The sequence below is a fragment of the Lissotriton helveticus genome, chromosome 5_1 (assembly GCF_964261635.1).
Source record: "Lissotriton helveticus chromosome 5_1, aLisHel1.1, whole genome shotgun sequence".
Classification (NCBI taxonomy): domain Eukaryota; kingdom Metazoa; phylum Chordata; class Amphibia; order Caudata; family Salamandridae; genus Lissotriton; species Lissotriton helveticus.
The window spans coordinates 446,249,792-446,277,601 of record NC_136065.1 but is presented as its reverse complement, the minus strand read 5'-3'; the positions used below and the strand labels follow the sequence as shown (position 1 = coordinate 446,277,601).

The following is a 27,810-nucleotide window of genomic DNA, read 5'->3' as shown; positions in this document are numbered from 1 at the left end:
ACGAATGTTGTTAATACATTAATACAGTTCAGATTTAAAAAACAAAAGCAAAATAAAAAAGAATACACTTTAGTCCATATACAAAGTTAATGCAGGTGTTCGTAAATTCAACTGGGGTTCATTTCTAAAGTTTTGCGAATGGTTATACATGATTTCAAAAACAGGGCTAAGTTCTTTGCCACCTATTGTGATTCAAGATGCTGTAAAGCTAGAAACGCCGGGCGACAGGTCCGCAACCCCATTTGGCGCAACAGTGGTAAAACCCAGCGTCTGCGTATTTCAACATAGTAATGACAAAACAGTACTACATGCATGGTTGATTGGGGGGAGACCTTGTCACATGGACATTTATCCAATTCATGTGACCAGTTTAGCGTTTTTGGAAAAGTAACCAGTCGGAAAAACAGATTAAAACGAAACCTGGTTAGTAGGTATTTTTCGTGATTTGTTATATAATATGATAGGTAGGGCTGTATTCCTGGAGACACCTGAGCCAACAAGATATGAGCGTTAGATTGCTTGGATATTTCACCAGACATACGGAGTTCCCTTAAATGATTGAGACAATGATATTTCAAAGTTTTTCTGCTCATCTCGGTGATAGTTGAGGGCTCAATGACATATTGTGTAAGGTCAAGATCTTTCAAGAAGTTGACCACATACGCCAACCATGGGATGTTTTTTCAGGACGTCATCTCAAGACATTCTAAGATCAGGGCACGTGTGAGATGGCACTGGGGCTTTGTCCAAATACGATGCCAAAGGAGCATTGGTTGGCATTTGATGTAGTCTATTAAGTAGTCAATCCCAAGCTCAATATGGCAACCGTATGTGGGGGCACTCCGTGGGAGGGCCAACAGGTATTTGACAAAGCCATTTTGAATTTTTTGCAGTTCAGCCGTGTTTACGTAGCCCCATACACCAGCTCCGTATGTGGCAATGCTTAAGCATTTTGCTGTATGAATTTTGAGCAATACAGGGGGAGTTGGTTTGCCCATTTTTCTGGAGAATGAGACGAGGGCCGAAGTTGCTCGTTGGTAAAGCAATTTCCTAGTTACCATCGCCCTTTTCCATGTTAGCTGGTCATCTATTAGGATACCCAAGTAGGGGTATTCCCTAACACGTTCCAGTTTTGATTGCTCAATGCAGAGATGTTTGGAGCTTTTTACCTTGGGCCCTGTTTGCATGACGAAGGTCTTGGTCTTATTCACCTTTAACCCAAGTGAAAGCATGTAGTTACAATATTTATCCAGCTGCTTCTGGAGCTGCACTAGGGTCCTAGCAAAAATTACAGAGTCGTCACTCAGCGTAGAGTAATGCTGGAATAGGGCGCTGATTGATGGTAGGTAAATCCTGGCTCCCTTCTAGCATGGCTGCTTCCAGACCATTGGTGTATAAATTGAATAGGAAGGGAGCCAGGACACAGCCCTGTCTTACTCCACGATTTATTGGAAAAGAGGGTGTTAACTCTCCACCCGTACCAAATCTTACGCAAGCCGAGGCGTCAGTGTAAAGCTCGCGCAGAATTTAATAAGGGGAGGGTCAACACCCAACTCCTCCAGAATAGACCACAGCTTGGCGTGGATTACACAGTCAAACGCCGCGCTTAGGTCGACGTAGACCATAAATAGGTTGCCCCGTTTTACCCCAACATACTTTCCTATTAAGAGTGTTAGGTTTAGGGCCTGTTCAACAGTGCCCAGTCCCTCCCGGAATCCGTACTGTAGGTCGGTGATGATGTTCTTTTCTGCCGCCCAATCCTGTAAGCGGTCCAGGATTAGACGACCCGCGACTTTACCCAGTGAATCCAGGAGGGAGATGGGCCTGTAGCAGGCAGGGTTATTTCTCTCACCTTTTTTGAAAATTGGGAGAAGTATGGAGGAGGACCAAGAGTCCAAAAGGCCGGTACTTAAAACTGCCGCCATTAGCTGGGTGATGATTGGGGACCATAAATCGATATTTGAAAGAAATATATCTAATGGGGCACCGTCTGGACCAGGGGCCTTTCCGGTTTTTGAAGAAGATAGTGCACTTATGACCTCTCCAAGAGTGAAATGGAGGTCAATTGGATAAACCCCTTTTTTTTGGGACTCGCTCACTGGATTGGATTGTGCGGCGCTTGCCGAGGGGCGGTCACCAAAGATTTTAGAAAAGTGAGTCACCCACTCGTCCGCGGTCACAGCTACATCCAGATGTTGATGTGAGCTTACCTCAAGTAGGAAGGGAGATTTTACTACTTGCCAGAATAGAGAGCTGTCAACCCATTAAGTTACAGTGCTGACATATCTGTGTTCATAAGGTATATTTAAATGTCACTCCCCGTGATGCCTCTGGTGGAAAGCACGCATGGCTTTTTTATGTACAGTGCAGCAGTTTTTCAATGCATAATTTATTGTCAGAGCTGCGTGCCTGCTCTAAAACACACAGGCTGCAAACTCACAGTACATAGCGTCAGGTGCCCCAGTTAGCGCCGCGCCATAAACTCGGCACTCACTCATCTCCGGATATCACTTGACCGCTGAATTAAGAATTTGTGCCCATCTCTGCAGGGCATACTTGAATTCATCCGCCCGTGGCACTTACGTGCGTGCAGAAATAGTAAACAAGGCCCTTTGACACAACGCCTTTCGAAAGCATCTCTGACCCTTGTACTGCTTCGAAGCCATTAACAGATTTGCTTAGGCATTCGTTTAAGCAGAATCTGTGCGTAATGCAACAAAGCTGTTCACAGCACATTCATTTTATGTCTATTTTGAGCAGGCCTCGTTCAGGCAAACAATGTAATCATCTCTGGTTCTGCAAGTTTGTCGTGCTTGCCAGGATTCTGTTGCAATCAGTGCCAGTTACTATTTGGTATTCAAATTGTTATTTAAAATATACACGTTTTGCATTCTTTACAACGTGACACATGGTTTGAATCTGGAAGGAGACATTTCAGTGCATCACGTGAAGTTGTGTATTCCTCTTTACATATATTCCGTTGCACATTTGATTTCACTGCACATACACTGCTTTCCAAGGATGTGTGGCTTAACTTTACTTTAAGACTTGCTTACAAGCAGTTTGCCATCGCCTACCTTACATCACCACCACAAAGTATGATAAAGCACAGGACCATAGAACTGAAAAGGTTGTATAGTAGTGGAGTATAGGTAGTGTGTGCAGAAGATGATGTCCAATGTTTTCCTTCCAATTCAATTGTTTCCCGGCTAAACTTCGAAAAATTCCACTGACGGGTCGTCAGAAAGTAAAGGTGGAGCTTGTCAAGTACATGAGACTAACAGCACCCTAATCACAAATTCCAAATCATTACAGATTTGTGGAACTGGGAAGAAATTAAGCTCAGATTAGCTAATTTGTGACAATGTATGCAATCCAAGGCCACAAACAAAAATGTCCTAGGGACCCACCCCCTATTTTAGCAGTAACGTTCTTCGAACTTTCATATGGCTGCATGTGATATCAGCACACCAGGATCATACCAGCTTTTATCAGAATAAAGAATTCAGGCAGACTCCAATTTACCTTAAAATATCTCAAAGTCAGAATTCAACTCTGAAAATCATTATTGATTTTATTTAAGAAGCTCACATACAGCAAATCTGGCACCAAAGAGCACTGTAACTCTTATTATGCAGGATAATTGTATTACAGCAGAATCCTAAAAAAAAGAGAGATGCTCTATTCAGAGCAATATGGTGCACGAGATCTTGTTGAGACCAGATTACCATAAATAGGATGTCATTGAGTGGGGATGGGGCAAGTAACTAGCAAGCTTCTGGGCAGCACACTGCAAACTTACCCTTTACATAATTACATCATACATGTGTTTAATTTCAGTCACAGGGAGTTAAAGTGGTTTGGCAAGCACCACACACTGTTTCTGGTGATGTGCTGAAGCAGGGGACAGATTTGCAGTTTCCAGATTTCAATGTCAGCAACTTAACTAATGGGCCACTTCTCCTCTCATTGGTAACTGGCCGTTCTGGCATTAGGAGACTGATGCTAGAGTTACTCTAGTTGACTGGAGAGCAGGCAAATATTAATGTAACCTGACTCAAGACAATAGATGAAAATCACCCTCGAGCCTAAGGATTTCGAGTCCATTCATTTAAATCATACATATCACTCAAATTACATTTTTGGTGCGTACTCAAGCCTTTGGAGCTGAGACCTAAAGAGGTGAAGGGAAAAGTTACCTGAAGCAGTAAGTCTCTGAGAGACCACAGGAGTACATTTTGCTACCACCATAGCCAGTGGAAGGACAGTATACATATTTTCAAATGCCACTGTGTCCCATAAAGTACTACTATTATCAATTCTGCTACCCTGATCATCCACTTTAATCGCCGGAGAAATAGCAAAAATCCCTTTTAGCATCATCCTTATTGGTCTGTTGTCACTATGTGCCAATTTCCCCCAAAGATTCAGGCTATTTTAACTATTTAAATATAATGAGCAATGTAATCCTTGTACTCAGTCACCATGATCATTTAGCAAATGATTAGATTTAATTAACTTTAAAAATTCTATTAGCTTGCCCTAGGTTTAGACTGGCATGAAAAGGCTTTGTGCTTTGTAGAAAAACATAAGTTGCAGGGCAGTTCTGGAGGTGGCTTTCGGCATGTAAGGGATTTATTTGAGGTTGAGTGTGGAGGAGGTGAATACCAGGGAGAGTGTTGCTGAGTTCCTAACGATACATAGGATCTGCACATATAAACAACATAAACTAAGGGATTGGTGTCCAGACTGATTGCAGACACCCCCAAAGGATATGTTAGCCTTTAGACCAGCTAGCTCCCAGTGCCACTATAAACCAGCCCTACCCTTACCAAGGAGTGAATAATTTCTGGCAACTATCGAACATGACAACCCTTGATTCTTCAGGGATCGTGGATACAGTACTTTTCTTTCAGTCACTCGTGCTCACGCTGTTTCAGAGAGATACACAGAATAAACGATGGGGACGCTTTCGATAAGTATTTATTGAACCAGCGTCATTCTAGTATAAAAGACATGTGCTGCAACAAACATTACACGGAAACAGATATATATGATTGCAAGCACCGACACAGTAAATAAAAGGTAGAAATCTACCATGGTGCTAAAACAGTGAATAAATGCAGACATATAGATACATAGTAATAATCAAGCACAAGCCTAAGAGGCATACCCTAGCTAAGTGTACCTGACATATATGTTGGTGTGAAGCCAAGAATTCCCCTAGGAAAGAGCCAACCCCATTTCCAGAAGGAAAAGAACGAAGGACACTGTCTTGGTCTCGAGTTGGAGACCCCGCAAGGGATGTCAGACCACTGCGTGCTGGAGTTTCTGCATACCATGTCGGCATGGAAGCTTCTCCTCTAGTTTGCCCAGCGAAGATGTGGTGCTTATATGCTCAACAGGTACCCTCAGGGGATCTACCTAGAATGGTATTGTGGGCCTGTCATTCAAGGATGATGATATTGGTGACTTTCGTACAGAGTTGTCATGCAGAAGTTGGCAATCCTGCTGTGATACTAAGAATCCTCATGCATTATAAATTAGGCCAGCTTTCGAAGAGAACAACACAACATTTATTCAGCACATAATTAAGGTAAAAGGTCAGCGCCAGAGCGGTTACGTAGAACAAGGTAGGACAAATGTAGATAAAAGGTCGTGCATCTACCTAGACCTATATTGGGGTGCATTGGGGCTCATAACGAGAAGTGCATTTTCTTTGGAATTATCAAGCAAAGGGTACATGCAAGTATATGCCCATTTTAGTGATATATTTAATTGCAATACTTAGTTATTTGGAACTCTGTAAAAAAATATTAAAGTATTTCATGGTTATTGACATGCATTGTAGAGACCGGAAAACTGAAAATCTGTGTCATCTAGTGCAGACGGTTTCAGATTTTGGAAAATAGTGAAATACATGAAGCTTCTCTGAACAAACCTTTCTACTCGTGACATTACAAAGACTGTTATCCCCCTTGCACCAGACATGACTTTTGGACACATTCTTCTTTTATCATAATTGAATGTATGCACAAAATATCATAACATTTTAATATAATCCATGTAACAATCAATAAATAATACCTATATCAACTTAAGAGATCTACAAAACTACATGTTAAAAAGAGTGCACCTAAATTAACACCCAGATAAAATATTTATTTATTTTATTTATTTATGAAGCTTATAAAGCGCGCGGCTACCTCCAACGGGGGTGTCCCGGCGCTAAGATTACAGGTAATCACACGAGAAGAAAGCCAAGTACATGTCCAGTCGAATGGCAAACCAAGGGCTGCAGGTATAAGATTAGCGTTTGGCAAACAGCCAGGTTTTTAACTTGCGGCGGAAGACTTGCTCAGACTCGATGAACCTAAGATCTAGAGGAAGGCTATTCCAGAGCTTGGCGGCTGTGACGGTGAAGGTTCTGCCGCCACTTCGGGAGAGCCTGAATCTGGGGACATTCAGCAGACGTAGGCTATTAGATCTCAGGTGTCTTACTGAGGATGATAATTTGAGCCTTTTTCTCAGATAGACCGGGCCGGTTCCATTAATTGCCCGAAAAGCAAGGACCAGAACTTTGAAGTCAATGCGACGGGCAATGGGGAGCCAATGTAGCTCGTCTCGGAATGCTCTGACCGAGTTGCGGGCAGGAATGTTTCCAATGAGCCTTGCTGCCGCGTTCTGAATGATTTGTAGTCGGTCTATAAGATATTGGGGGGCACCGGCATATAGACTATTGGCATAATCGAGATGTGCCGTAATAAGTGCGTGGACCACCGTTTTACGGGAAGTCAGGGGGAGGAAAGGAAAAATCTTCCTAATCATACGCAGCTTATTAAAACAGGCCGCTGTAACTTTATTGACCTGGGCTTTGCCGGACAAGGTGTTGTCAAATACAAAACCAAGGTTACGAGCAGACTTCGCTGGTATGGGAGGAGGATTGAGGACGGTAGGCCACCATAAAGTTGCGGGGGGAGTACATTTCCGACTAAAAAAGAGGACCTCAGTTTTATCAGTGTTTAAAGCAAGATGATTGGCAGCCATCCATGAGCAAATGTTGCCAAGGCAGTTTCGAAAGTTGGAGAAGAGGGAGTCAGAGTGGTCTCTAAATGAAAACACAAGCTGCGTATCATCAGCATAAGAGACCACGCTGACACCCCATGACTCAACTACCTTGGCAAGCGGGGCCAGATAAACATTAAACAGTAGAGGGCTCAAGGCGGAGCCCTGAGGCACACCACACAGGAGGGGTTTTTCTTCTGATTCAAATGGGTGAAGCAGTACCCTTTGGGACCGACTGGCCAGAAAGGATTTGATCCATGCCAAAGCATTGCCACCAATCCCCAGCTGTTGTAGCCGGGCTGTGAGTATACCATGGGATACAGTGTCAAATGCAGCGGATAGGTCGAGGAGAACCAACATGGCCTCCTCGCCCCTATCCACTGATTCCCTGATTATCTCGGACACTTCCAACAGCGCAGTCTCGGTGCTGTAGCCGGTTCTAAAGCCGGACTGCGAGTCATGCAGCAGCTTATTTGTATCTAGGTACTGAGCCAGTTGTTTCTGAACCGCTTTCTCCAGCACCTTAGCAGGTTTAGGGAGAAGCGAGATGGGACGATAGTTGCAAAATTGTGAGGGGTCAGCATCAGGTTTCTTCAGAATAGGAAGTAGACTAGCATGTTTCCAAACTGAGGGAAATTGGCCTTGGGTCAAAGAGGAATTCCAGATGGAGAGGAGGGGATTAATTAAAACAGGGGCAAGATTGCCCATTACCTTAGCAGGGACTGGGTCTAAAGGCGAGCCAGACTTGACTTTATGGAGTAGGGACAAAGCAGAATCGTGAGTAAGTTCACAGAAAGAGTTAAAAAAGCAATGAGAGGGCTGTAGAACAACAAATGGTGAGTTGGGAGAAACAGAGTCAAAGGAAGAAAAAAGTTTGACAATTTTATCCTGAAAGAAGTCAGAAAGTCCATTGCACAGGTCTTGAGTGGGGACGCATTGGGTTTTCAAGGCAGGAGGGTTCAAGAAATCTTTCACAATAGTGAAGAGAGTTTTGGAGGAATTCTGCGCCCGATGGATGAGATTAGAAAAATAAGCTCTCATAGTAGAGCGTTTAAGTTTTTGAAATTTATTTAGGGCCGATTTATAGGCTAATTTGGCCAATGGGTCGTAGTCCTGGCGCCATAAAAGATAGAAATACAAAAGCAAACAACATTACAATATCTATTCCTATTCTTTTAGTTAATCGGCTGAAATTTTATTCAGCCATTTAACTTGAGACAAATATTTTATGCCCGATCTCAAGATCGAGACTTTATTTTTTTACCTTTTGAGAACAACCATTGCATACATTACTCCAACTACCTTGGCACAAGGAATTAACAATTATATTATATGCTCTTTGCTCTTTTAATTATGAATTCTGCTGTATTATGCTTGTATGTGAACATTGTTAAGGTTTTTATTAACCTATTCGATGTGCCGGACGGCCCGCAGCCGTCCGACGTCACGGTGGGAGTGTGCGTTGGAAGGCTGGGGGCCGTCCGATCTGCGCATGTGTCGGACTCGGCCGCACCCCGGCGGAAAGTCCGCTGCGGCGAAGCAGTTAACGGAATAAACTTATTTGAATTTTTTTTAAATATCTATTCATATTACTCGAGTATCTAAACCAAACCAATACACAGCCTATAAACAAGAGTTCATTCTGAGAGAAGTATGGATGTAGGTCAGAAGAAAACCACATAAGAACTTTACTATGAATTTGCATCATAAATTCAGTCCAATAATTCAACCCAAACACCATAAAAGCTTTGTGAATCATTCTTTTATCTAAAGGGAAGACTGTCTATTGAGGCCACATGTGAATGTTCCTGTCACCAAGTAATGACATCAGTGTTGTTGTTCTTCCACTTACAAGGTTCAGCTTCTTTCCTACCACTGGCATTTTGATGATTCAGGAACACACCCTTTACTGTGTGATTAGCTAATCTTTAATGTGAGTAACCATGCTACAAATTTGCATGGTGGATGATTATTCCACGATTTATCATATGAAATACAGAATGGACTTACTTTATGGCAACAAAAAATGTATGTCATCATTAATATATGGTTCACAGCATCACGTGTACCAATCTGAGTTTACAGGATTCAGGCGTGATAGCTTACCTAGGGACTTACACATTTTCAATGGTATTTTCGTTTTTGCACCATTCAAAATAGAAATCAAAATATAACCATTCAATCAGTACCTATTCCTTGGTGAACCATAACAGCTTCAACAAATTCCATTCCTACATAAAGAATGTATTTTTAACAAAACAAAGGTTTTTTTCTCTTAAATGATACAACCTTAACTACAAATTACAGAGTAGGCTAACCTTCACTTCAAGATCCACATTTACAGAATCAATGTACTTAAAACAAAATTCTAACAATAAAAGCACAGTTAACAATCATTAAAAAAGTATAAACTACATATCAAAAGAGAAACCCTCAAAATAATTTAGCAGCAATAATGGCCCTTCTTTTTCCCCACATCAAGTCGTTTTCAGCGAGGGCACAAGAGGCCTAGTATGAGAGACATGCTGTTCTTTTAAGATTACACCATTCTCTGTTTATGTTTTATGGTTGCAATATTAATATGTTGGCCCTAAGATAAGTTTGGTAAGAGTTTAATGCCCAGGTATGTAAATGAATATGCCTGTCCCATTAATTTGCTCCCCAGGGACAGCTTTCCCTTAAACCTCTCACAATGGTTATAAGCCATAAATGTCGTTTTCTCTGCATTTATCTACAGGCCATGCTACGAACAAAAACTCCTGAAGCTGGCTAAAAGTTTATGCAGACCACTAAGTGTTTTAGAAATTAACAACGTGTTGCCAGCAAACAACAATAAAGGTATCTTCCCCTTTGCAAAAGATTGGGAATAAGCCTCAACTCTTAAGAGATAGTGTACCAGTCCATTTACATATAAAGAAAATAAAGAAGGAGCCAGTACACATTCCTGAAGGACAACCTGCTTCCAACAGGCTTTCTACCCATTGTTAAATCTCTACTAATACAATTCGCATAAAACTTTCTGTAGGCAATCAATTAAACTAATAGGCCTATAGTTGGCTGGCAGGCTGGTATCCCTTTTTAGGGCTCGGGCCTCCGCCTCCACGAAGTGGGGAGGCGGAGCTTCCCGAGATCTTATGCGTTCAAAAGAAGAAGGAATTCAGAAAGGGCTCTTTCCAGGCACATTCCTTAGTGTTTTCTGGTATCTGCCTAGTGATTCGTCTTCGCTGTGCTGTTTTTTTTGTAGCGTTGACCTGATAGGCTATAAGTAATTTACGCGTGGCCGATGTGGCATATTGTGAGCGCGAACGAGCACGGCCGAGTGATTAATCTTAATTAGGAGCTGTCAGAGTGCCCGTGTAATGCAATCCAGATGGTGCGAGCGCGTTCACCATGGCATTGCATACAAAAAGTCATAAACACACACACACATGGCCGTGGCATCATGTTACAGTTGGCACGCGCACCGGGCGGGAAGCGGTGGAGGTCGTGCAGCTTTAAAAGTGGTTTTAAGGGCCTCGGTGTTTGTTTGCGCCTCCTGTGGGTGGGTGCAAGTCCGAGCATATTTATTCAGGGGATGAATGGGTTTATCGCGGTTTCGGCAGCTTGCTTCTTTCATTTGGAGTTTTACTGTTCCAGTGCCGAGGAGCTGTCAGGGGGATAAATCTTGCATTCGGCGAGCATGTCGATTTGTTCCCACCCATCCCAGAGGCTTAGTATCGAATTCAATGTACACATATTTAACCCACACTCATGCACGAAGGGGTATTAGTCAGCTATTGACAATAAATACTGATTTTCATTTTATTAATCGGTTGTCTTTGCCTTGTGACTACCAGCGCTCGCTGTCCAACGGAGAAGCGCTGGTTTATAAATCAGGGACACTCAATTTTATCGACCTCAGAAGCATGAAGGCTTGAATCTTCATACGGAATTCTGCAGCAGGTACACTATTCTCCTGAGCTGCCTACACAGTTCTGAATGCATTGTTCTATTAGTTGTAACTTGCAAACGTTCCAAAGAAACCAGCATCCTTTTCGAAATGTATCAACGACATAAAATGAGTAACAGGAACTTAGGTCTGAGGTAGTAAAAAACATGTCTACAGATTGTTGTTAACGCGTAGCACTAGGAATTGTTTGAAAGAAGAGAAGACAAAATGTAAAGGTAAAAAAAACAGCTTACCTATTGTAGCATGGACATGCACGTGCCAGTGACACGACTCTTTATTTTGAAAACGCGCTATATTTACTGTGAATATGGGCTTCCTAAGACACCACAGCGAGGAAGCATCAAACACTATTGCACTGCTCCAAAAAGGAGAGATACGTGTGCGATGTGTAAGAGGAGAAAAACAATGACGTGTTTTTATGTCGAGTTACTTTCGTTGAATTTGCCGTTTGCCAGTGATGGAAATGAAATGTCACTTAACCACTTTTCTCAACTGAATTGCATTCAGGCAGTTTATCCCTGCAAAAGCAGAACCTTCGTGTCACCTGCAGTGCGCTGCAGGGGGCGCATTACCCTGTGAGTTATCTTAACGGATGTTCTGTTGAAAGGAGATACTGCAGGCTTGGTATCTTTATGTTGTCCGTCTGTAGGGCTGTAAAAACAAGTGTGGACAGTACACAAAGCCCCCGAAACGGCGAAGGTGGGTTCCTCGGGATAAAACGAACACGACATGGATGACTCCGCCTGCTGCTGTAAATGCGTGACACCAACCTCAAAGAGGAATCAACAGACAGCTGACTGCCTGCATGTCACGCGCGGTTTGATAGGTGAGCGGTGTTTGTTGTGTTATTGGGGTCGGAGATGCTACTTCTGCTACACACATAACATGCTAGTTTTGCATCAGAATCAGACATCTTCACTCTGGTCTACAGATATGAATCAACTCCACGTGTCACTCTTCTTCACGCTTTTGGTACATAAGTCACGCTTCAAAATATGTTTTTTTATTTTTCCAAACGGATTTTTTTACATTGAACATAGTAATTAACATAGTGGACTATGTCGTTTGGTTGCTCGCAGTAAAATGACAGAACAGTCCTTCATTATATAGAGAGGGGTGTATAATTTTTACTAAAATAAAAGGTACAGTTTGCACTGTCAAAAACAAGTTCTGTTCCCAGAAGGGAGCCATTGTTGGAGTTGTTCGTTCAAGTGTGCGGCTAACTATGGACACTGTTTGAAACTAGAATGTTCACGTTTTGTTTGCCTTTCACAAATGGCATGTTAATAAAGCAATAGAAAATTGCGAGGGTCAGAAAAATATGCAATTCTGTCACTTTGGATGCAGGGTTTACAGCATAATTATGAACTTGCCACATTGGCCACATAATCTGCCTCATAATTAGCACTTTTATCAAAAGTAGTGAGTGCAGAGTAGTGAGTAGAGTAGTGAGTGCAGAGTAGTGAGTGCAGAGTAGTGAGTAGAGTAGTGAGTAGTGAGTGCAGAGTAGTGAGTAGTGAGTAGAGTAGTGAGTAGAGTAGTGAGGTGAGTAGAGTAGAGTAGTGAGTAAAGTAGTGAATGCAGAGTAGTGAGTAGAGAAGTGAGTAGTGAGTAGAGTAGTGAGTAGAAAGTAGAGTAGTGAGTAGTGAGTAGAGTAGTGAGTGGAGAGTAGTGAGTGGAGAGTAGTGAGCAGAGTAGTGAGTAGTGAGTAGAGTAGTGAGTAGAGTAGTGAGTAGAAGGTAGAGTAGTGAGTAGTGAGTATAGTAGTGAGTGGAGAGTAGTGAGTAGTGAGTAGAGTAGTGAGTGCAGAGTAGTGAGTAGTGAGTGCAGAGTAGTGAGTAGAGTAGTGAGTAGAGTAGTGAGTAGAAAGTAGAGTAGTGAGTAGTGAGTAGAGTAGTGAGCAGAGTAGTGAGTAGAGTAGTGAGTAGTGAGTAGAGTAGTGAGTAGTGAGTAGTGAGTAGAGTAGTGAGTAGAGTAGTGAGTGCAGAGTAGTGAGTGCAGAGTAGTGAGTGCAGAGTAGTGAGTGCAGAGTAGTGAGTGCAGAGTAGTGAGTAGAGTAGTGAGTAGTGAGTAGAGTAGTGAGTAGAGTAGTGAGTAGAGTAGTGAGTAGAGTAGTGAGTAGAGTAGAGTAGTGAGTAGGACATCACAGGCAGCAGCTGTGCAAGCTTCTTACACTCACAAGGAGACCACAGGCAGCTGAGGTGCAATCTTCTCCCACTCACAAGAACGACATCACAGGCAGCAGCAGTGCAAGCTTCTTACACTCACAAGGAGACCACAGGCAGCAGATGTGCAAGCTTCTCACACTCACAAGAAGGACATCACAGGCAGTAACGGTGCAATATTCTCACACTCACAAGGAGATCACTGGCAGTACACACCACATGAACACACTCCATAACACATAGCAACAATACATTGGCATTTACAATGCCATTAGCTCAAACTCAAATAAATCCGAGCCCGATTGCATTTCTAATGCTTGTTATACCCTGGAACCACCTCCGACAGCCATGGAAATAGGAGTTTCCATGGCTGTCTTGTTTGCAGTGACCAGTATATAGTTTGTCCATACATCTATATCATGGAGATAGACATCTTCTGGAATGCTATCTGAACCAGCACCTAGCTCTCCCTCTAGAAAAGGAGACCAATGAGTTAAAAACACCCTCCCTAGAAAAAGTTTGTGAATTCAAATGAATCAATATGACATTCAAGGATGTTTTGCCCAGGTTTATAGAATCATCGGAATATAGTGCTGAGAAATGATTGAACCAATGCGCAGAAAGGATATGGTTCTTGGGCTCAACCCCAGCTGTATGCTCTCCTCTGGCCACTAACCTGCAAAACTGAAAGTATTCATTAGACGCACATGTCTCCAATAATTCTCGCTATCTCTTGTCGTCCCACTCTTTTTGCCACTGGCCATTGACAACTTGTACATTTCTCTAGATGATACTATTAAAGGGGAGTTTTTTGCGCTTAGGGCCTCAGCTAATAAGCATCTTAGCTTTCAGCACTAGCTATTGAACCAGCTATTCCCATCACATGGGCTTTCTATTTGCACTGGGAGCTACAAAGTGAGTGGCATTATCATCTAAGAACGTTGTATGCATCTCGATAACCTCTTACTTATCATTAATTACCTCTATCGAAGTGCAATAATTTAACACAATTCTAGAGCATCATTCTTTATAGTAGCTAAAGCTAGGATTAACCATTACATAGTCAATGCGACTCTTGGATCTATGGTTGTTAAACGTACATGCACCCTTATGGTCAGATTTAGTCCTCCCATTTGTTGCTCGTATGACAAACTCGATAGTGAGTGTCTTTAACAGAAGGGCAGGACGTGTCCATCTTTTGACCAGGGCAATCTCCAGTTCGTCTTTCATCCTCCTCCACTGTGCTTCCAACATTGTTGTCAAGGGGCTCAAATTTGGTGATGAAAACACCAGCAAGGATCAGGTTAACCCCAGGCTGTTGTCTATCCAAGAAGGCTTCCAGGGTTTGGATTGTTGGCACCGCAATCCTACCCATTTCCCCTCCTGCATAATTGTTAATAAATGACACAAAAGACTTTCTGCCACTGCTTGCTTCAATATCTAATATATCCTCACTATCAATTATAGATTGTCGAATTTTACCATTCAGGGAGGGTTCAACCCATTTTACCAGTCCACCTGCCAGCCTCCCCCCTTTACTTGTTTACTTGGCTTTGCCAGGATGAAATATGTCAGGAAACCCAGACTATGTATGGGGCCTGTAAACCAAGTTTCTTGGAAGAAACATGTGTCAAAATCATCGATAAAATGGCACCAATATGGAAGTAGCAACTTAGCCTTGAGTCCTGCGACATTCCAAGAAATGAATGAGTTTATTGATGAAAAGCGATTAACCTGAGCACTGCTAAAGGGACATATAGAGGAACAATTTGTGTCATCAATGGAGACTTCTGGAGCACACAAAGAGATGGATCTTATCTGGGCTTTAGCAGGAGATGTTAGTTCCCCCACATCTTGGGCCCTTCCTATACAATTGGGAATACTATTCTCATAAGATTTCTGCATGTCTAGGGTTTTTGGGGTATCAGAATTCTCCACGGGTATTCTTCTGTCCCCTCAGCTAGTACAAACTCCAACAGCCGTGGTATTTTTTGCCCCCCCCCCCCCCACCGCCCCCGTGGCACTGCATGATCACTATTGCATGGACTTGTAACTTCACTAGCCCCTTTTATTTGAGGTTGGTATGAGAGAAAAAGCCAGGGCCATCCCCCAGTCAGTCATTATTATCAAACGCAGACATAACTTCTGGCAAGTGGGCAAGTTTGCCAGATGTCTTTGTTCCCCTTTCCCTAAACATACATAAGCATACATATTTAAACTGTATACTTGAATTTTTAGGGTGGCAGGCCCGAATGTCTAACATAACGAGGCCACTGACATGTGCCTGCCCCTCAATACAACTTTGATAGTGTCATGGGGTGTCGTGGCATTGGAACATCTTCTAGCTCCCATGATGTCATCCCTGATAACTGAATAGCATTCCCTGGTATGTCTTACCCTGTGGGCTACTTTGTTTTTTAGAGACCCTTTGTCGTCAAAATTCATAGAATCTGACAAGTTTGGGGCGTTGACCAGCACCAGTCTGAACCCAGCCGTGGGGAAGCTATTACGACAGTTGCTTCCCCTTGGCTAGACCCCCTCTTTTTCGCCAGTGGGTTTAGGGGTAGTGTTTCTAGTACTACTGCTGTTAAGTTTAAGCACAGATCTATGGGTCTGCGGTTCCCTGGGCAATACTTGGGTCAAATAAGCAGACTCTCCCAAATGTTATTTGTAGGTGTGCACTGGTGGTAGTGTTGTATCTATTCTTGCATTTATAGACCTAGGAGTCAGCTGCCCCCCTCCCTTTGCTACGACAATGTCCCCTTTAAGGACAAAATATGGTTCATTTTACTCATAAGAAGACTTAACGCCAATTTCAACTCTCCCACCTCAGCTTTCACCTCCATAATAAGAGGGAGGTAAGTGGTCATATTAGGGATTGTTAAGTAGAGTGTATTGGACCAGTCTCCAGTGCACGCCTATCCTTAGCAGTCTCCAGTGCACGCCTATCCTTAGCAGTTGTAACCGTGGACACACCCTCCTTTTTTATCGGGGGAAGAAAACTATTTTGACATACTATCGGTGTTGCTAAAGATGGCACTGTGACCCCTGCTGCTTCTGACTGCAGAGATCTTGAACATTGGGTGGCGGGTGGCGTCACTGTTTTGTTAAAAGTAACTTCACATTTTTTAGGGCCCTTTTTCGCTTTAGTGGTAGCATCTACTTTTTGAGCCTTGACACCCCCAATAGTAGACTCCACCTTCTCGATTAGCTGATCTATCTAACTTAAGTCCAGTAGCTTTACGATGCTTGGCAGCTTTGTTGCCAAATAACGATGTTGCCCGGGTTCTACCACCTTCCGTTTCCCCATATTCTTAAAGTAACCCAAGCCCACAAAGGCAATTTTAATTGCTGATAGTCAACTCAGGTCGGTTTCCCCATTAAGGTATAGGAAGATGTAAGAAAAAAGTTACCCCTCCCCCTTCACCTCAACGAAAGGACACCTAGCTACAAGCCATTCCTTAAATTTGGCCCGGGGTGCACTTACTTCTACTTATGGCTAGATAATTAGAATTATGCATCCTAGCATACAGCTGCGGCGTGCAATTACAAACTCCCAACACCTGATATAATCAGTTAGAATATATGTGTCCACAACCTGCTGACTAGACAGAATCCAGGCAATGTTGGCACTAAGTCCCCAGCAGCCCTGAGAGGGAAACAAAAGGGCTCTGCTCCCCCAGCTCCAGCACATCAACCTGTCTCAGACTTCTCTCGTCACAGAGGGTTAACCATTATGTAGGCACTAAAGGCTATGATCCAGTGGCTAAAAAACATTGGCTATCTCTGGTTTGGCTTGCTACACAACCATATTGCCCTCGTGCACTGTGTATCACCTAAGACATGACATAACAGCTAGGCTTATAATTGGCATTGTTACTGATAGGAATACCACAGCAGCAATTACATTACTGATGGCATCACTAAAGTGACACATGATTCCATTTTTTAAAGTTTGCTATTAATAGAAACGCATCCTTCTATTCTAGGCACTGTGTGCGAAGACATGTGGTAAAAGAAAATCGAAATACACCCTTACAACTGCATTTAATGTCCTCGAGCATATCTGTTACTTCGGAGTGTGATTGAAGAAGCTTTCCTCTATTAAATCTCTGTGAAAACATCTATTTGCGGAAAGTGGTACTGCAGGTGTATATCTACAATAGAATTAAACTCTGTGGATCTGTCACGTCAGAGTGTGGCTGTAGGAGTCTTTGTTGCTGACTGTAGTACTGCAGTCTTTAGTCTCCATGCACTATTTCCGTCATCACCAATTTGCTGTCAAATGAAATGTAACCATTTGTTTCCATGTAATTTAAACGATCATTTGTTCAACAGAAGCCTTGGTTCTCTGTAGAAAATCTAGGGGTAATCAGTTGGATCACATTAAAAGGACAGCATTTGATTGCTCTCTGTCTGTGAAACTGTAGTTTCTTTTTTATTTCCTCATAATCTCAAAGAGTGCATTTTGTGGGTGTGCAGTCGAACCACAACCAAGGGTTTACATTGAAATGTGTGTGAGGACATGTCGGCTGTCATTTGTACTTCAGTTTTTCCTCTTAATCTACTGTAATTTGTGAGTCTACCATCAGTGATTTTTTCCAGTGTCATCATATTACTAATGATGTCATTACAGGTGTTATTATGGATATTATTCATGAAACGTGAGGCCACAAGGAGTGAATTTTGATTGCATTACATTTGCAAAACTCAACATAGCTAGCAGTGGGCAGAATTTGATTTCATGGAATTCCACTGAATGATATTAAAATTCCACAAGATTACACAGAATTCCACTACTGGGCAGAGAGGGCATTTGACACTATTTTCTTAGCGCAAAATACATCCTCTAGTCCACAAATTGATGCGAGGATGCATTTTGAACTAAAAAGTAGCTCTGCCAAATACAAAATGCCCTTACACACTCTGCAGTGATTACTACAGAGTATGTAAGGGTGCGAAGTGTATGCACTGTACGTGCATATGTTATTTGGCCCTGCTGTGCATGCCCCTCTGCGCTCTTACATACTCTGCAGTAATCCATGCAGAGTATGTAAGGGTGCCAAGGGGTATGCACTAAAGTGCATACCCTTTGAAGCTCTACCATACTCAGCAGTGATTGCTGCAGAGTATTTAAAGGCATCGAAGGATATGCATTGCGATGCCTATCACTTGACACCCTTACATACTAGAGTATACAAGCCATATATACTCTGAGTATGAAAGGTAGCCCGGTGGATATGCACAGCAGTGCAGTCAGTGGTTTTTAACCCCTTCTAGGCTGATGACGGCCCCCGTCCGTCAGTCAGCACGGTGGGCGTGTGCTGATGACGGCTGAGGGCCGTCATGATCCCGCCCACTCTTAAAAACAGCCGCACAGGCGCAGAATCGCGGCCGCGCCCAAGGGGTTAAACAGGGCCAGAAGAGGGAGCTGTCCCTCTATGTGATTGCAGATTAAAGTCTCATCTGCAGTGGCATTTAAATTTAGAGGGACTGCTCTCTCTTCCGGCCCTGTTTAAAAAACAAACACTGCAGATTAATTCCGCAATCAGAGAGGGGGAAGTTATTAGTAATTCCGCGTTACAGAAGTAACAAGGAAATACTAAATTCCTCCAATTCCCCAGGCAGAATTAAAAAGTCTGCCTACCCCTCAACGTAACTGGAGAATTTCAATGATTTTTAGGTTTTGGAATGTAACTATAATATCCCTTTAACTGGGGTTTTTTTAAATGAAAGTTTATTTTTCTGATAACATATGTTCCTTTTTAATCTTAGTAGCCAACGATACTGTGCCTGTAATGAATTTTCTTTCACTTATTGTCATTAAAACATAACAATGTTTCTAATGGCCACAGGTTATGGCCTCCAATTATGGCAATAGAGAGCCACTGTCACAAACTTTGTGATACATTTCTTCATCCATCCACCCACACATTAAAGTTTAGCTACAGTGATAGAAAAAAAAGAGCTATACACACACAACTACAAAATGCACTATGTGAAATGTATTCATACTTTTAAAACTTTCTCTGGTCATTACTGCTTTAGTTAAGTATTTAAGCTACTGGTAACAAAAAAGCCTGAAATCTTATACTTACTTTGCTTGAAACCTAAATAAGGTATACGTTCTATCGGCGTTTTTCTTTCTTTCATATATTTATAAAGTGCCACAAGAAAATTCTGCTCCTCTGCCTTGCATTCTCCAATGGAAACCTTCAGACTTTCTTCAGTCGGTTTCTTGCAATTATTGTTGTTACTCTTAGGTTTTAGCAAAGCTGATTTGTCCTCACACTTAACCTAGAAGAACACACTATTATTAGACTAAACCAAGATAGCAAAGTCTATAATCATTTCCACATGCACATGTAAAAACAGCATAACACTGGTACTCAAACTCAATTTCCAAATTATACATCATGTAGCAGGATACAAACCAAAAGAAACTGTGGTTGGGTCTACTCTGGAAACATTACCATGGAATACTATTAAGTAATTTCTATGTGTAACATATATTGTGTGCTGTAAATTATCAGATTTGCTCTTTTATTGACCTTCGTACAAGTAGAACCAAGCCACAGGGGCAGGGTGGGGCAAAACAAAATATAATTATTCTACGAAGAAGGAAAAAGAAATATAAATGTTAAGCTTTTATGTTTTTCAGTGCTTTGAGTGCGTGATGTGTCAATACAGTTAGAAAAATGTCAGTATTCTAACTTTAAGCCATTTAATAGCATTCCATTGAAGTAATGTCTTAAAAATCAGTTGGCATGTTGTAGAGTACTCTCTGCCAACATTTTTCCACAAAACCAAGACCAGGAAACAATCTAAAGCAGAACATCTACCAATTATTTGTTTATTTGACTTTATTACTTGGAAGTGAGCCGCTAACATTTTAAAGAGCTCAAGTCATTTGCGGATCTAAGTCATGTTTCTCATGACAGGACTGTGATACCCAGCTACACAGATTGTACCTATTTTTTAAAGGAAGTCACTCTATCCTCATCAGTCTACAAGTACGGTGTGTTGGTCAACACTGCGAACATTGTCTCAAATCCTGGACCAAATCATCTTAAGGTGTGTGGGATTCATCAAATCTATTGATCTATTGAATATCTGAGACATTTAGTGGGTCTATGAACCAAGCCTTTTAAATCTGATGTGATTCAAGGTAGTTCAACTTCTAAATAGGTTTTCTGAATAGTGCATGGAGTATTGGTTTTCTTTGTTACTTGTGAACGTGGAAAAGCAGTTGCGGAATCGCCATAACCTTGTATCATGAACAGTTTGAAAAATCTTGATTTCCTCCATAATTTGAATAGTTTTAATTTGTTTTGGTTCAACCTGGACTAACTGGCAGCACATACGGACGGACCAAGAAGTGCATATTCAGTGAAACTGGTGCAAAAACTGATGCCATGCATCACGAGATGTGCAGTTTAATTTCCTCATGTCTGATCTACTGATAAGTATAGGGTGTACCTAACACGAAGGCTGTGGCCAAATAAACAACCCCCAACTCTTCCAGGAAGCTAATGGTCCATCTGCTCAATTTTTACCATTTCATTATCTTGTAATCTCTTTACCCTTGATACGGAACCAACCCTCAACCTCAACACCTCCCTTTGTTTTTTGGTCTCTATATTGACAGCCCAGCTGTCACACAGACCTATTGCTTACAATTTGCACTGCATGGGCTTTGAATCAGCACCTTTAAATAACTGTCTTTCTGAGAGAGGGAGAGAGAGAGAGAGAGAGAGAGCAGGCTTAGAATCCACCCCTTTCAATAACTGGTTTTCTCTGACCAGCCTCTTTTAGCCATTGGGTGCAGACACCATCCATCACGTTCTTGGCTCAGTCCAGGGAAGTATCAATCTCTCACCTAATGCTAGTGGAGGTTTGGGTGTGTCCTTCCACCTTCACTGGAGTGCTTGCACTGAAATACATGATGGACTATTTTACAACTGTAGCTCTCTCGATTCATTCCTGCTGGCTACCTCACACGAGTATCTCTCTGATGTGCTAGCACTACAAGCATTAGTGCATTTCCAGAGCTGTTTGCTTTGCCAATGCTGGTTGACATACAAATGTCCTTACTTCAAGTCTGTCTCACACAAACACAAATACGGAGTATGAAACATGCATTATGGGTTTGGGTATAGTTCATTTGTAATACTGACTGTCTTACAATATATTTCACCATTTGCAATTATAGCAACCTTCATTGATCATAAACATTAGTCTACATTTGTGGTTACAATTATATTCTAGAAACAGTATGATTTGGATATGAAAGCAATAGCGTATGTCCGGAATGAGATCCTGAGAAGAGTTTTAGTTCAGGCTATGGCAGTGCTTAACTTGAGCCCGTGGTTTACAGTGCTCGACACCGGCACTTAATTGGCAGCGTTTGCAGGGGCAATGAGTGGTGTGGGCGCAGTTGCCTCCTGAGAAGGGCCCTGGGACGTACTTTAAAAAAAAAAATTAAGCACTGGTCATAACGGAACGAATCAATAGTAAAAAGAACACACATTTTAAGAGAGATCTCTGAGACATAAAAATTAAAGACCCAGAGTTTACTGAATATGTGTGTAGTATTTGCGTAGTGCAAACCAAGGCATAGGACGGGACAGCGCTGAACATGCTACCACCACCCAAGTAGGCATGGGCCAAAATGCCATAACAATACAATATAAATACAGGGTGACTCGGATCTTGCCTGTGATGGAAAACTTGAAATCATGATCTGGGTCACCCCGAATAAAACACAAGCCCATAGCAAAGGGAGGGCCAATGGGGCTTATGGCCCAAAGCCCCGTTCTCTCTAGGGCTCTGTGGTGCCGTTACAAAATGTATTTACATGATAAACAAGCAGGCCTGGCCTGTTCAGTCGTAATACAGCTAATATGACCACTATAAGGGGCACAAAATATACTGTGCTTCCTCTTTCCACTGCACACGTTTTCCTAATGACGAGGCTTTCCTTGGATTAGAAAGCAGAGGAGCTCCACAAGCGTTGCTGCGGTGGGCCCTGCAAATGGTTCAGACATAGTGCCTATATAGGCAACCCTCCCAGGGCCGGACTGGCCAGTGCGGGCACCGGGCGTTTCCCCAGTGGGACGCCAGGGTGGGGGCCGTTTTTGTTACAGGGGGTGGGCAAAAATGGCCCCCTGTAACAAAATCAGCCAAAACCGACCCTCGCAAACAGCTTGGCTTCCCCCCCCACCTCCAGGGGGACAGCCGAGCAGTTTGTCAGAGCCGGTTTTGGTTCCCAGTGCGGCCCTGAACCCTCCTCACCTTTGCAGAGCCTAGCATGCAATTGGAATAAATAATCACGCAACACCATTTTTTTGGGACAAGTTTGCTGCAGGTTTATTCCATACAAAAGTATGCCAACGTGGTGGGTTAACTTATGGGCGATCCAAGGGCAAGCAGAGGTACAAGTGATAATAAGATTACAAACACCCACTCCGAAAAAATGTGTGCTTTTTTCCATAGAAATGTTTCAAAGGTTGTGGTGAAAACTTGACATTTTATTGTAGTGTCCTTGTCTATAAAATACTGCAAACTTTCGTATACAGTCAGGTGTCTTTTAAAAGATTGTATGCAGCATTTTGCTTATCTTTAGAAGCTCCTTAAAAATCTAGCTCTGCGAGTGGCGCACGCCGTATAAAAACTGTGACGTTGGCAGAAAATATATCCATGTCATCATGGAAAAAACTCGAGTAAAACATTTCTAAGAACTTGTTTGACAAGTGAGTGGCTCCTAACAAAAGATATAGATGCCCAAGTCTGATATTTAGACAGCTGCCCCCTCAGAGAATAAATGCTCTCCATTAACTACTGACTATCATTTTAAGTTACTGGCTGCACAAGTTTACCCCGCGCTTGCTCCTTAAACAGAACAAGCATCCGAATGACCCCGACAAACTGCGATCGCCGATGTCTATTAAAAATCCGTCCCCGAGTCTAAATTACTCATTTCCAGAATGACTAACTGAAGCGTCTGGCTGACCTTACAGACTTGCGAACGTGTGTTTAATAGCGACGGGCCCATCGTGTTTATTTTGCTCTCGGTGGATCATTCCAGCGTGTCACTGTGTTACAGAGAGTGAAATCGAACACTCGGTGACGTCAGGGCTCGAGCGCTGGCCTACTTATAAACAAGCGGCATCTTTTCTCTTTGTCCGGGAGAAGCAGCAAAGCTTAAAGCTGAATGCAGTGGAAAACCTAGAACGTCCTATTCAGAGGTCCAGGCCTTTCCTGGAGCTACTGGGGACAACACTTCACCTGAACACAAAAAGGAACTCGTGAGGGAGTTTTTACCTTGGCAACAGCTCTGGCATCGCAATTACTGGAATCTTTCACTCCATTAAATGAATCTCTCCTCTGTGAAAAGGGTTTCTTCTTGCGAGGCCGGCCTTTAAGATTTGGGGCTGAAACAAAGAGGGTGCAATTTTAATGTGAGCGCACACTTTCTCCTAGTAAATGCAGCCAAGCTCAGCGAAAGCACAAGAAATAAATACAAGTTTAGTTCTATGACTGTTTTGCTAATACCACTATTCATTTCCAACTATGAGTGTCTATAAATAGGACTGTGGAGACTGGGAGAGAGCATGTTTATTCTCGAGGTAATGGTTCTGGGGCCAATCCTATGCACACATGTCTGGGAAAATGTAAGAGTAAGGAATGCAAAGCTTAGTTTATGTTTACAAATGTGGGTAACTAACAACCCCCAGTCAGCTTAACACCAATTCACTGACACTCAAGCTTTTGTACACATTGTGCAACGTACCTTCACAAATATCTGGGTAAATGTAAGAGTAAGGCATGAACAGCTTAGTTTATGTTTACTCGTGTGTTCCCCTAAACAGAGAGTAGGAGGTTCAACTTCAAGAATATCCCACTATAAAAGAAGATGTAACATAAAACTACTTGAGAGTAATGAAGTCACTGCTGAACAATCACAGTTCAGACTTTCTTGAGCAGAGGGTTATCAAAAGATTTGTGTGAGTAGTCGTCTGACCCTTAACTTATCAAGGCATGCTTCCTCACTTGGCGGCCTCTCACACTGGTATGGTTAAAACAATAAACTAAAGGTCATAAGGTGAACAACGACTCACTTGTAAAGTAAGGTTGAGTATACCCCTAGGTATTTTAAAGCTATTTCTTGAAAAACTAACAGGACCCAAGGTATTGTCCTGCAATAGATTTCTAAGAACGCCTAGGGTTAAGAATAGCTTGCCTCGGTCGAGTCCGCTGGAGTGGCATTGTTCCTACTACAGTGTGAAAGGTCACCAAATGATAAAGCAAGCCTTGATAAGTTAAGGGTGAGACAACCTCTCAAAAATCTCTTGAGAACCTTCTGCTCAAGAAAGTCTGAATTGCAATTGTACAGCTGGGACTTTGATACTCTGAAGTAGTCTTGGGTTTTGTGTATGTTTACACGAGTGCCTAACTAACAAGTAACAACATCCAGTCAGCTCATAACCATTTCACTATGGTTCAAACGTATGCACACATTGAGCAACTTACCTGCATACATGTCTGGTTACATGTAAGAGGAAGGTATTCAAAGCGCAATTTATATTTATATGTGTGTAATATATAACCTTCAGTCACTTCACAAACAATTCATTGAGATTCAAGTATATGTACACAATGTGCAATTTATGTGCACAAATGTCTGGCTTTAATGAAAGAAGAAGCTATGGAAAGCTTAATTTATGTTTACACGTGTGTAATTTACAATCTACAAACATTTCACTATGGCTCAAGCGTATGTACACATTGTGCAACTTACCTGCACAAATGACCAGTTACATGTAAGAGGAATGTATACAAAGCATCATTTATGTTTACACATGTGTCATTTACAACCTTCAGTCAGTTTACAATCAATTCACTATAAATGCATTACACATTTGATTGAGTTAAGAAAATGCAGCATTTCTAAAGCTGTTCCACTTCACTAACCTAACGATTTCTGAAAAACTATTATTAAAGGCATATTAAAACTACACGGACAGAGGTATTTTTCCATATTTCGCCATTCAAGTCAGTTGCAAATCCATTCACAAGCCTCTGAGAGTATCACATTAGTCACTGCTTTCTGCTGTCAAGCATATTTCCATTGCACATCCCTGGCCACTCCACAGACACACCACTGGCTACTGTACTTTGCATACCCAATTTAAATTAATGTGCGTAGTGTACCCATGAGTACATTAGATTACAAACTTGGAAACACATTTAAACTTTTAATTTGCACTTCTACTTTCTCTTTTAACTTCAGCTGTTCTCAACGCATGGAGGCGTTATCGACATACTCATGATTAAGTTACGTAGACGTCACCACCTTTTTTAAAAATGTAAAACATATGGAGTGCCTGGAAACCCCCTTTATGACCCGATCACTGTATGAAAAGTCCTGCCACAATGCAGCATGCAGTTCAGTGAATGACATTCTGAGGGCCTGTCATCTCATTGGCTGGAAAGAAGCAGGAACAGCTCCAGGAAATAGTATTATGAATGGTGAGGTTGAGTCCAAGTTACTAACAGCATAAATTACAGTGGCTGCTTAAATTTGCCATTTAAATGCCATCGGTACGAGATTAGTCTCTATAATGTCAGCAGCGTGTTTGTTGTGAAGGTGAAATTGCAGTCCATCCCCTTACAACTCACCAGCACCCTCTGGGACAGGGGCAGCAGAAATGATAGCACAGGGGGCAGCTGGCTTACATGCACCTTTCCACATGATGGAAACACATTCTCTGCATGCCTGCGGTATAAGGGGCTAATAATGCAGCATGTTGACAAAAGGCCTTCCCAGCCCACGCCGTCTTTCTATTTCTGTCCCCCAAAGAGCAGGGTAATGCAATGTCATCCTGACCTTGTTCCCTTTACGTGCTGTTTGTTTCACAGCCTGAGTGCCAAGTAAGCATTTTGAAGCATGGCAAATCTATGCGCTGCCGATAGTCCGCAGCAACGGGGATTTCTCGTTCAGTGTGCATTTGTTTTCTGTCTTACGAGCACATCCTCTTTTGTTGCTCAAACCCCTGCATGTAGTGGAAATAATTCGCCCCTTCCAGCTCATGAGAGCCGTCGAGTCAGCCACCGGCCAGCGCAAACAATAACTCGCCAATCTCCTCACTTTGAAATCTTTCCCAGATTGTTAAACTTTTCCTGCCAACAGTTCAAACACTAACAAACAGGAGGAAAAAAAAGTCCGCGAAGCAACAGTCCTAGTGTATGAAGCCCCCAGTGCTTGAAATGGAAAATAGAAGTGCAGGTACTCAGTAGCCTAGTACCTGCTTGTTTCTGAGAAGTGCCGGAACTCTCCAATTAAAAGTATTACGTCGGTCTTGAAAAGTGCCGGTACTCTCCCTCTCAAAATAAAAAGTGCCGGTACTCCTTACCGGGCAGTACCGGCCCATTTAAAGCACTGGGAGCCCCCTAACCATAGGCAGTGTGTCCTAATGATTCTCGACTGGTGATAGTCAAACAGAAGGGTCCGAAAGGTGGGGAAACGCTGTACACACACACTCTCACCACCGGGAAGTCTTGCGGAGGCTGGCAATGCCAGCCTGGCATCATCACCGCGAAGGGGTGCTGTGCGGGACACGCTTCCAAAACACTCGCGGCACACACCACCCATCCGTCTTCTGTAACAGTTAACAGGAAAGTCCCACTGTCTGTCCATCGACAAGGCTCACCCACACCACCACCCGTCCAGAAACACACATTCACAATAACTTGCTCCATACATTTTTTAAAGGGTAGTTTCTGATGACCATGTCTAGACAAAACACATTTTAAAAGCACTCCCTTCACAAAGTACTCAAAGTCGACCCCTTTCAAGAAAGTAGAGTCATCAAAACCGCATCACACTTCTATACCTCTGTCCTTAAAGTTTTTGCCACAGTGCTCGCCGGAGCATCCATTAAACATCAGAAAAGTTGTTCTAGCAAAATCGAAAGAACCATTATTTACCCATTCCCTCAGAGATGGGCGCGCCTCATCGGAGTCGCTGCTCGCCGGGGCTCCGCGGCATGTGACTGCCCGCTCCGCTTTCGGAAGTCTCGCCTCGGTGTGTGTGGATGTGAGAGCCCTGCACGCACCGAGGCGCTGCCGGGGATCTGCTGCGTGTGCGCGCGTTACCCGCCCCTCCCCCTGGCCGCAGCTCATTACACACGTAAACAGAGCGCGGCGGCTCGCGTGGCCGAGGAGGCGATGCCAGTTGGTGCGGTCCGCGCGAGCCCTCCGCTGATTCAGACCTCCGGCTCACACTGACTGGGCTCGGGACGGAGCACTATGAATCAGGCGGCCAAATACAACCTGCTAAAGATATCACCGTGGAAAATCAAAGCGGAAAGCGGGAGCTGTGACTGATATAATAACAGTTGACGGAAGCAGCAGAACATTAGTGATTCTGAATGACTTTACAATTGTGAATAGAGCAGGAGTCAAAACAAACCCCAGTCACCCCACAGGTGGGGGCTCTTTGAGGAATGCACACGCTAGATTTACTAATGAATAAAACAGGTGGAAGAGTGCTTAATGTGTAAAATAGTGAGTGCTGCTGCCCGAAGCTCCGCTTACAATCCCGCGGCCGGTGCCATTACACGTCAGCGC

At 42.8% G+C, this 27,810-nt stretch overlaps 1 protein-coding gene across 2 annotated transcripts in view; it reads right to left on the bottom strand.

Moving 5' to 3' along the window:
• ARID5B (AT-rich interaction domain 5B) overlaps nucleotides 1–27,810 on the bottom strand; it is a 582,615-nt gene that overhangs the window by 128,472 nt on the left and 426,333 nt on the right. Inside the window, exons 1-3 of one of the 2 annotated variants that reach the window (XM_078642687.1) lie at nucleotides 27,169–27,319; nucleotides 23,503–23,612; nucleotides 19,278–19,476 (exon numbers count right to left, since the gene is read on the bottom strand). In XM_078642687.1, coding sequence (XP_078498813.1) covers nucleotides 19,278–19,476; nucleotides 23,503–23,612; nucleotides 27,169–27,172 — 313 coding nt within the window. In that variant the 5' untranslated portion in view covers nucleotides 27,173–27,319. Of the gene's footprint in view, nucleotides 1–19,277; nucleotides 19,477–23,502; nucleotides 23,613–27,168; nucleotides 27,320–27,810 lie in introns of those variants that run through there. The other variant, XM_078642686.1, reaches the window with a different exon arrangement.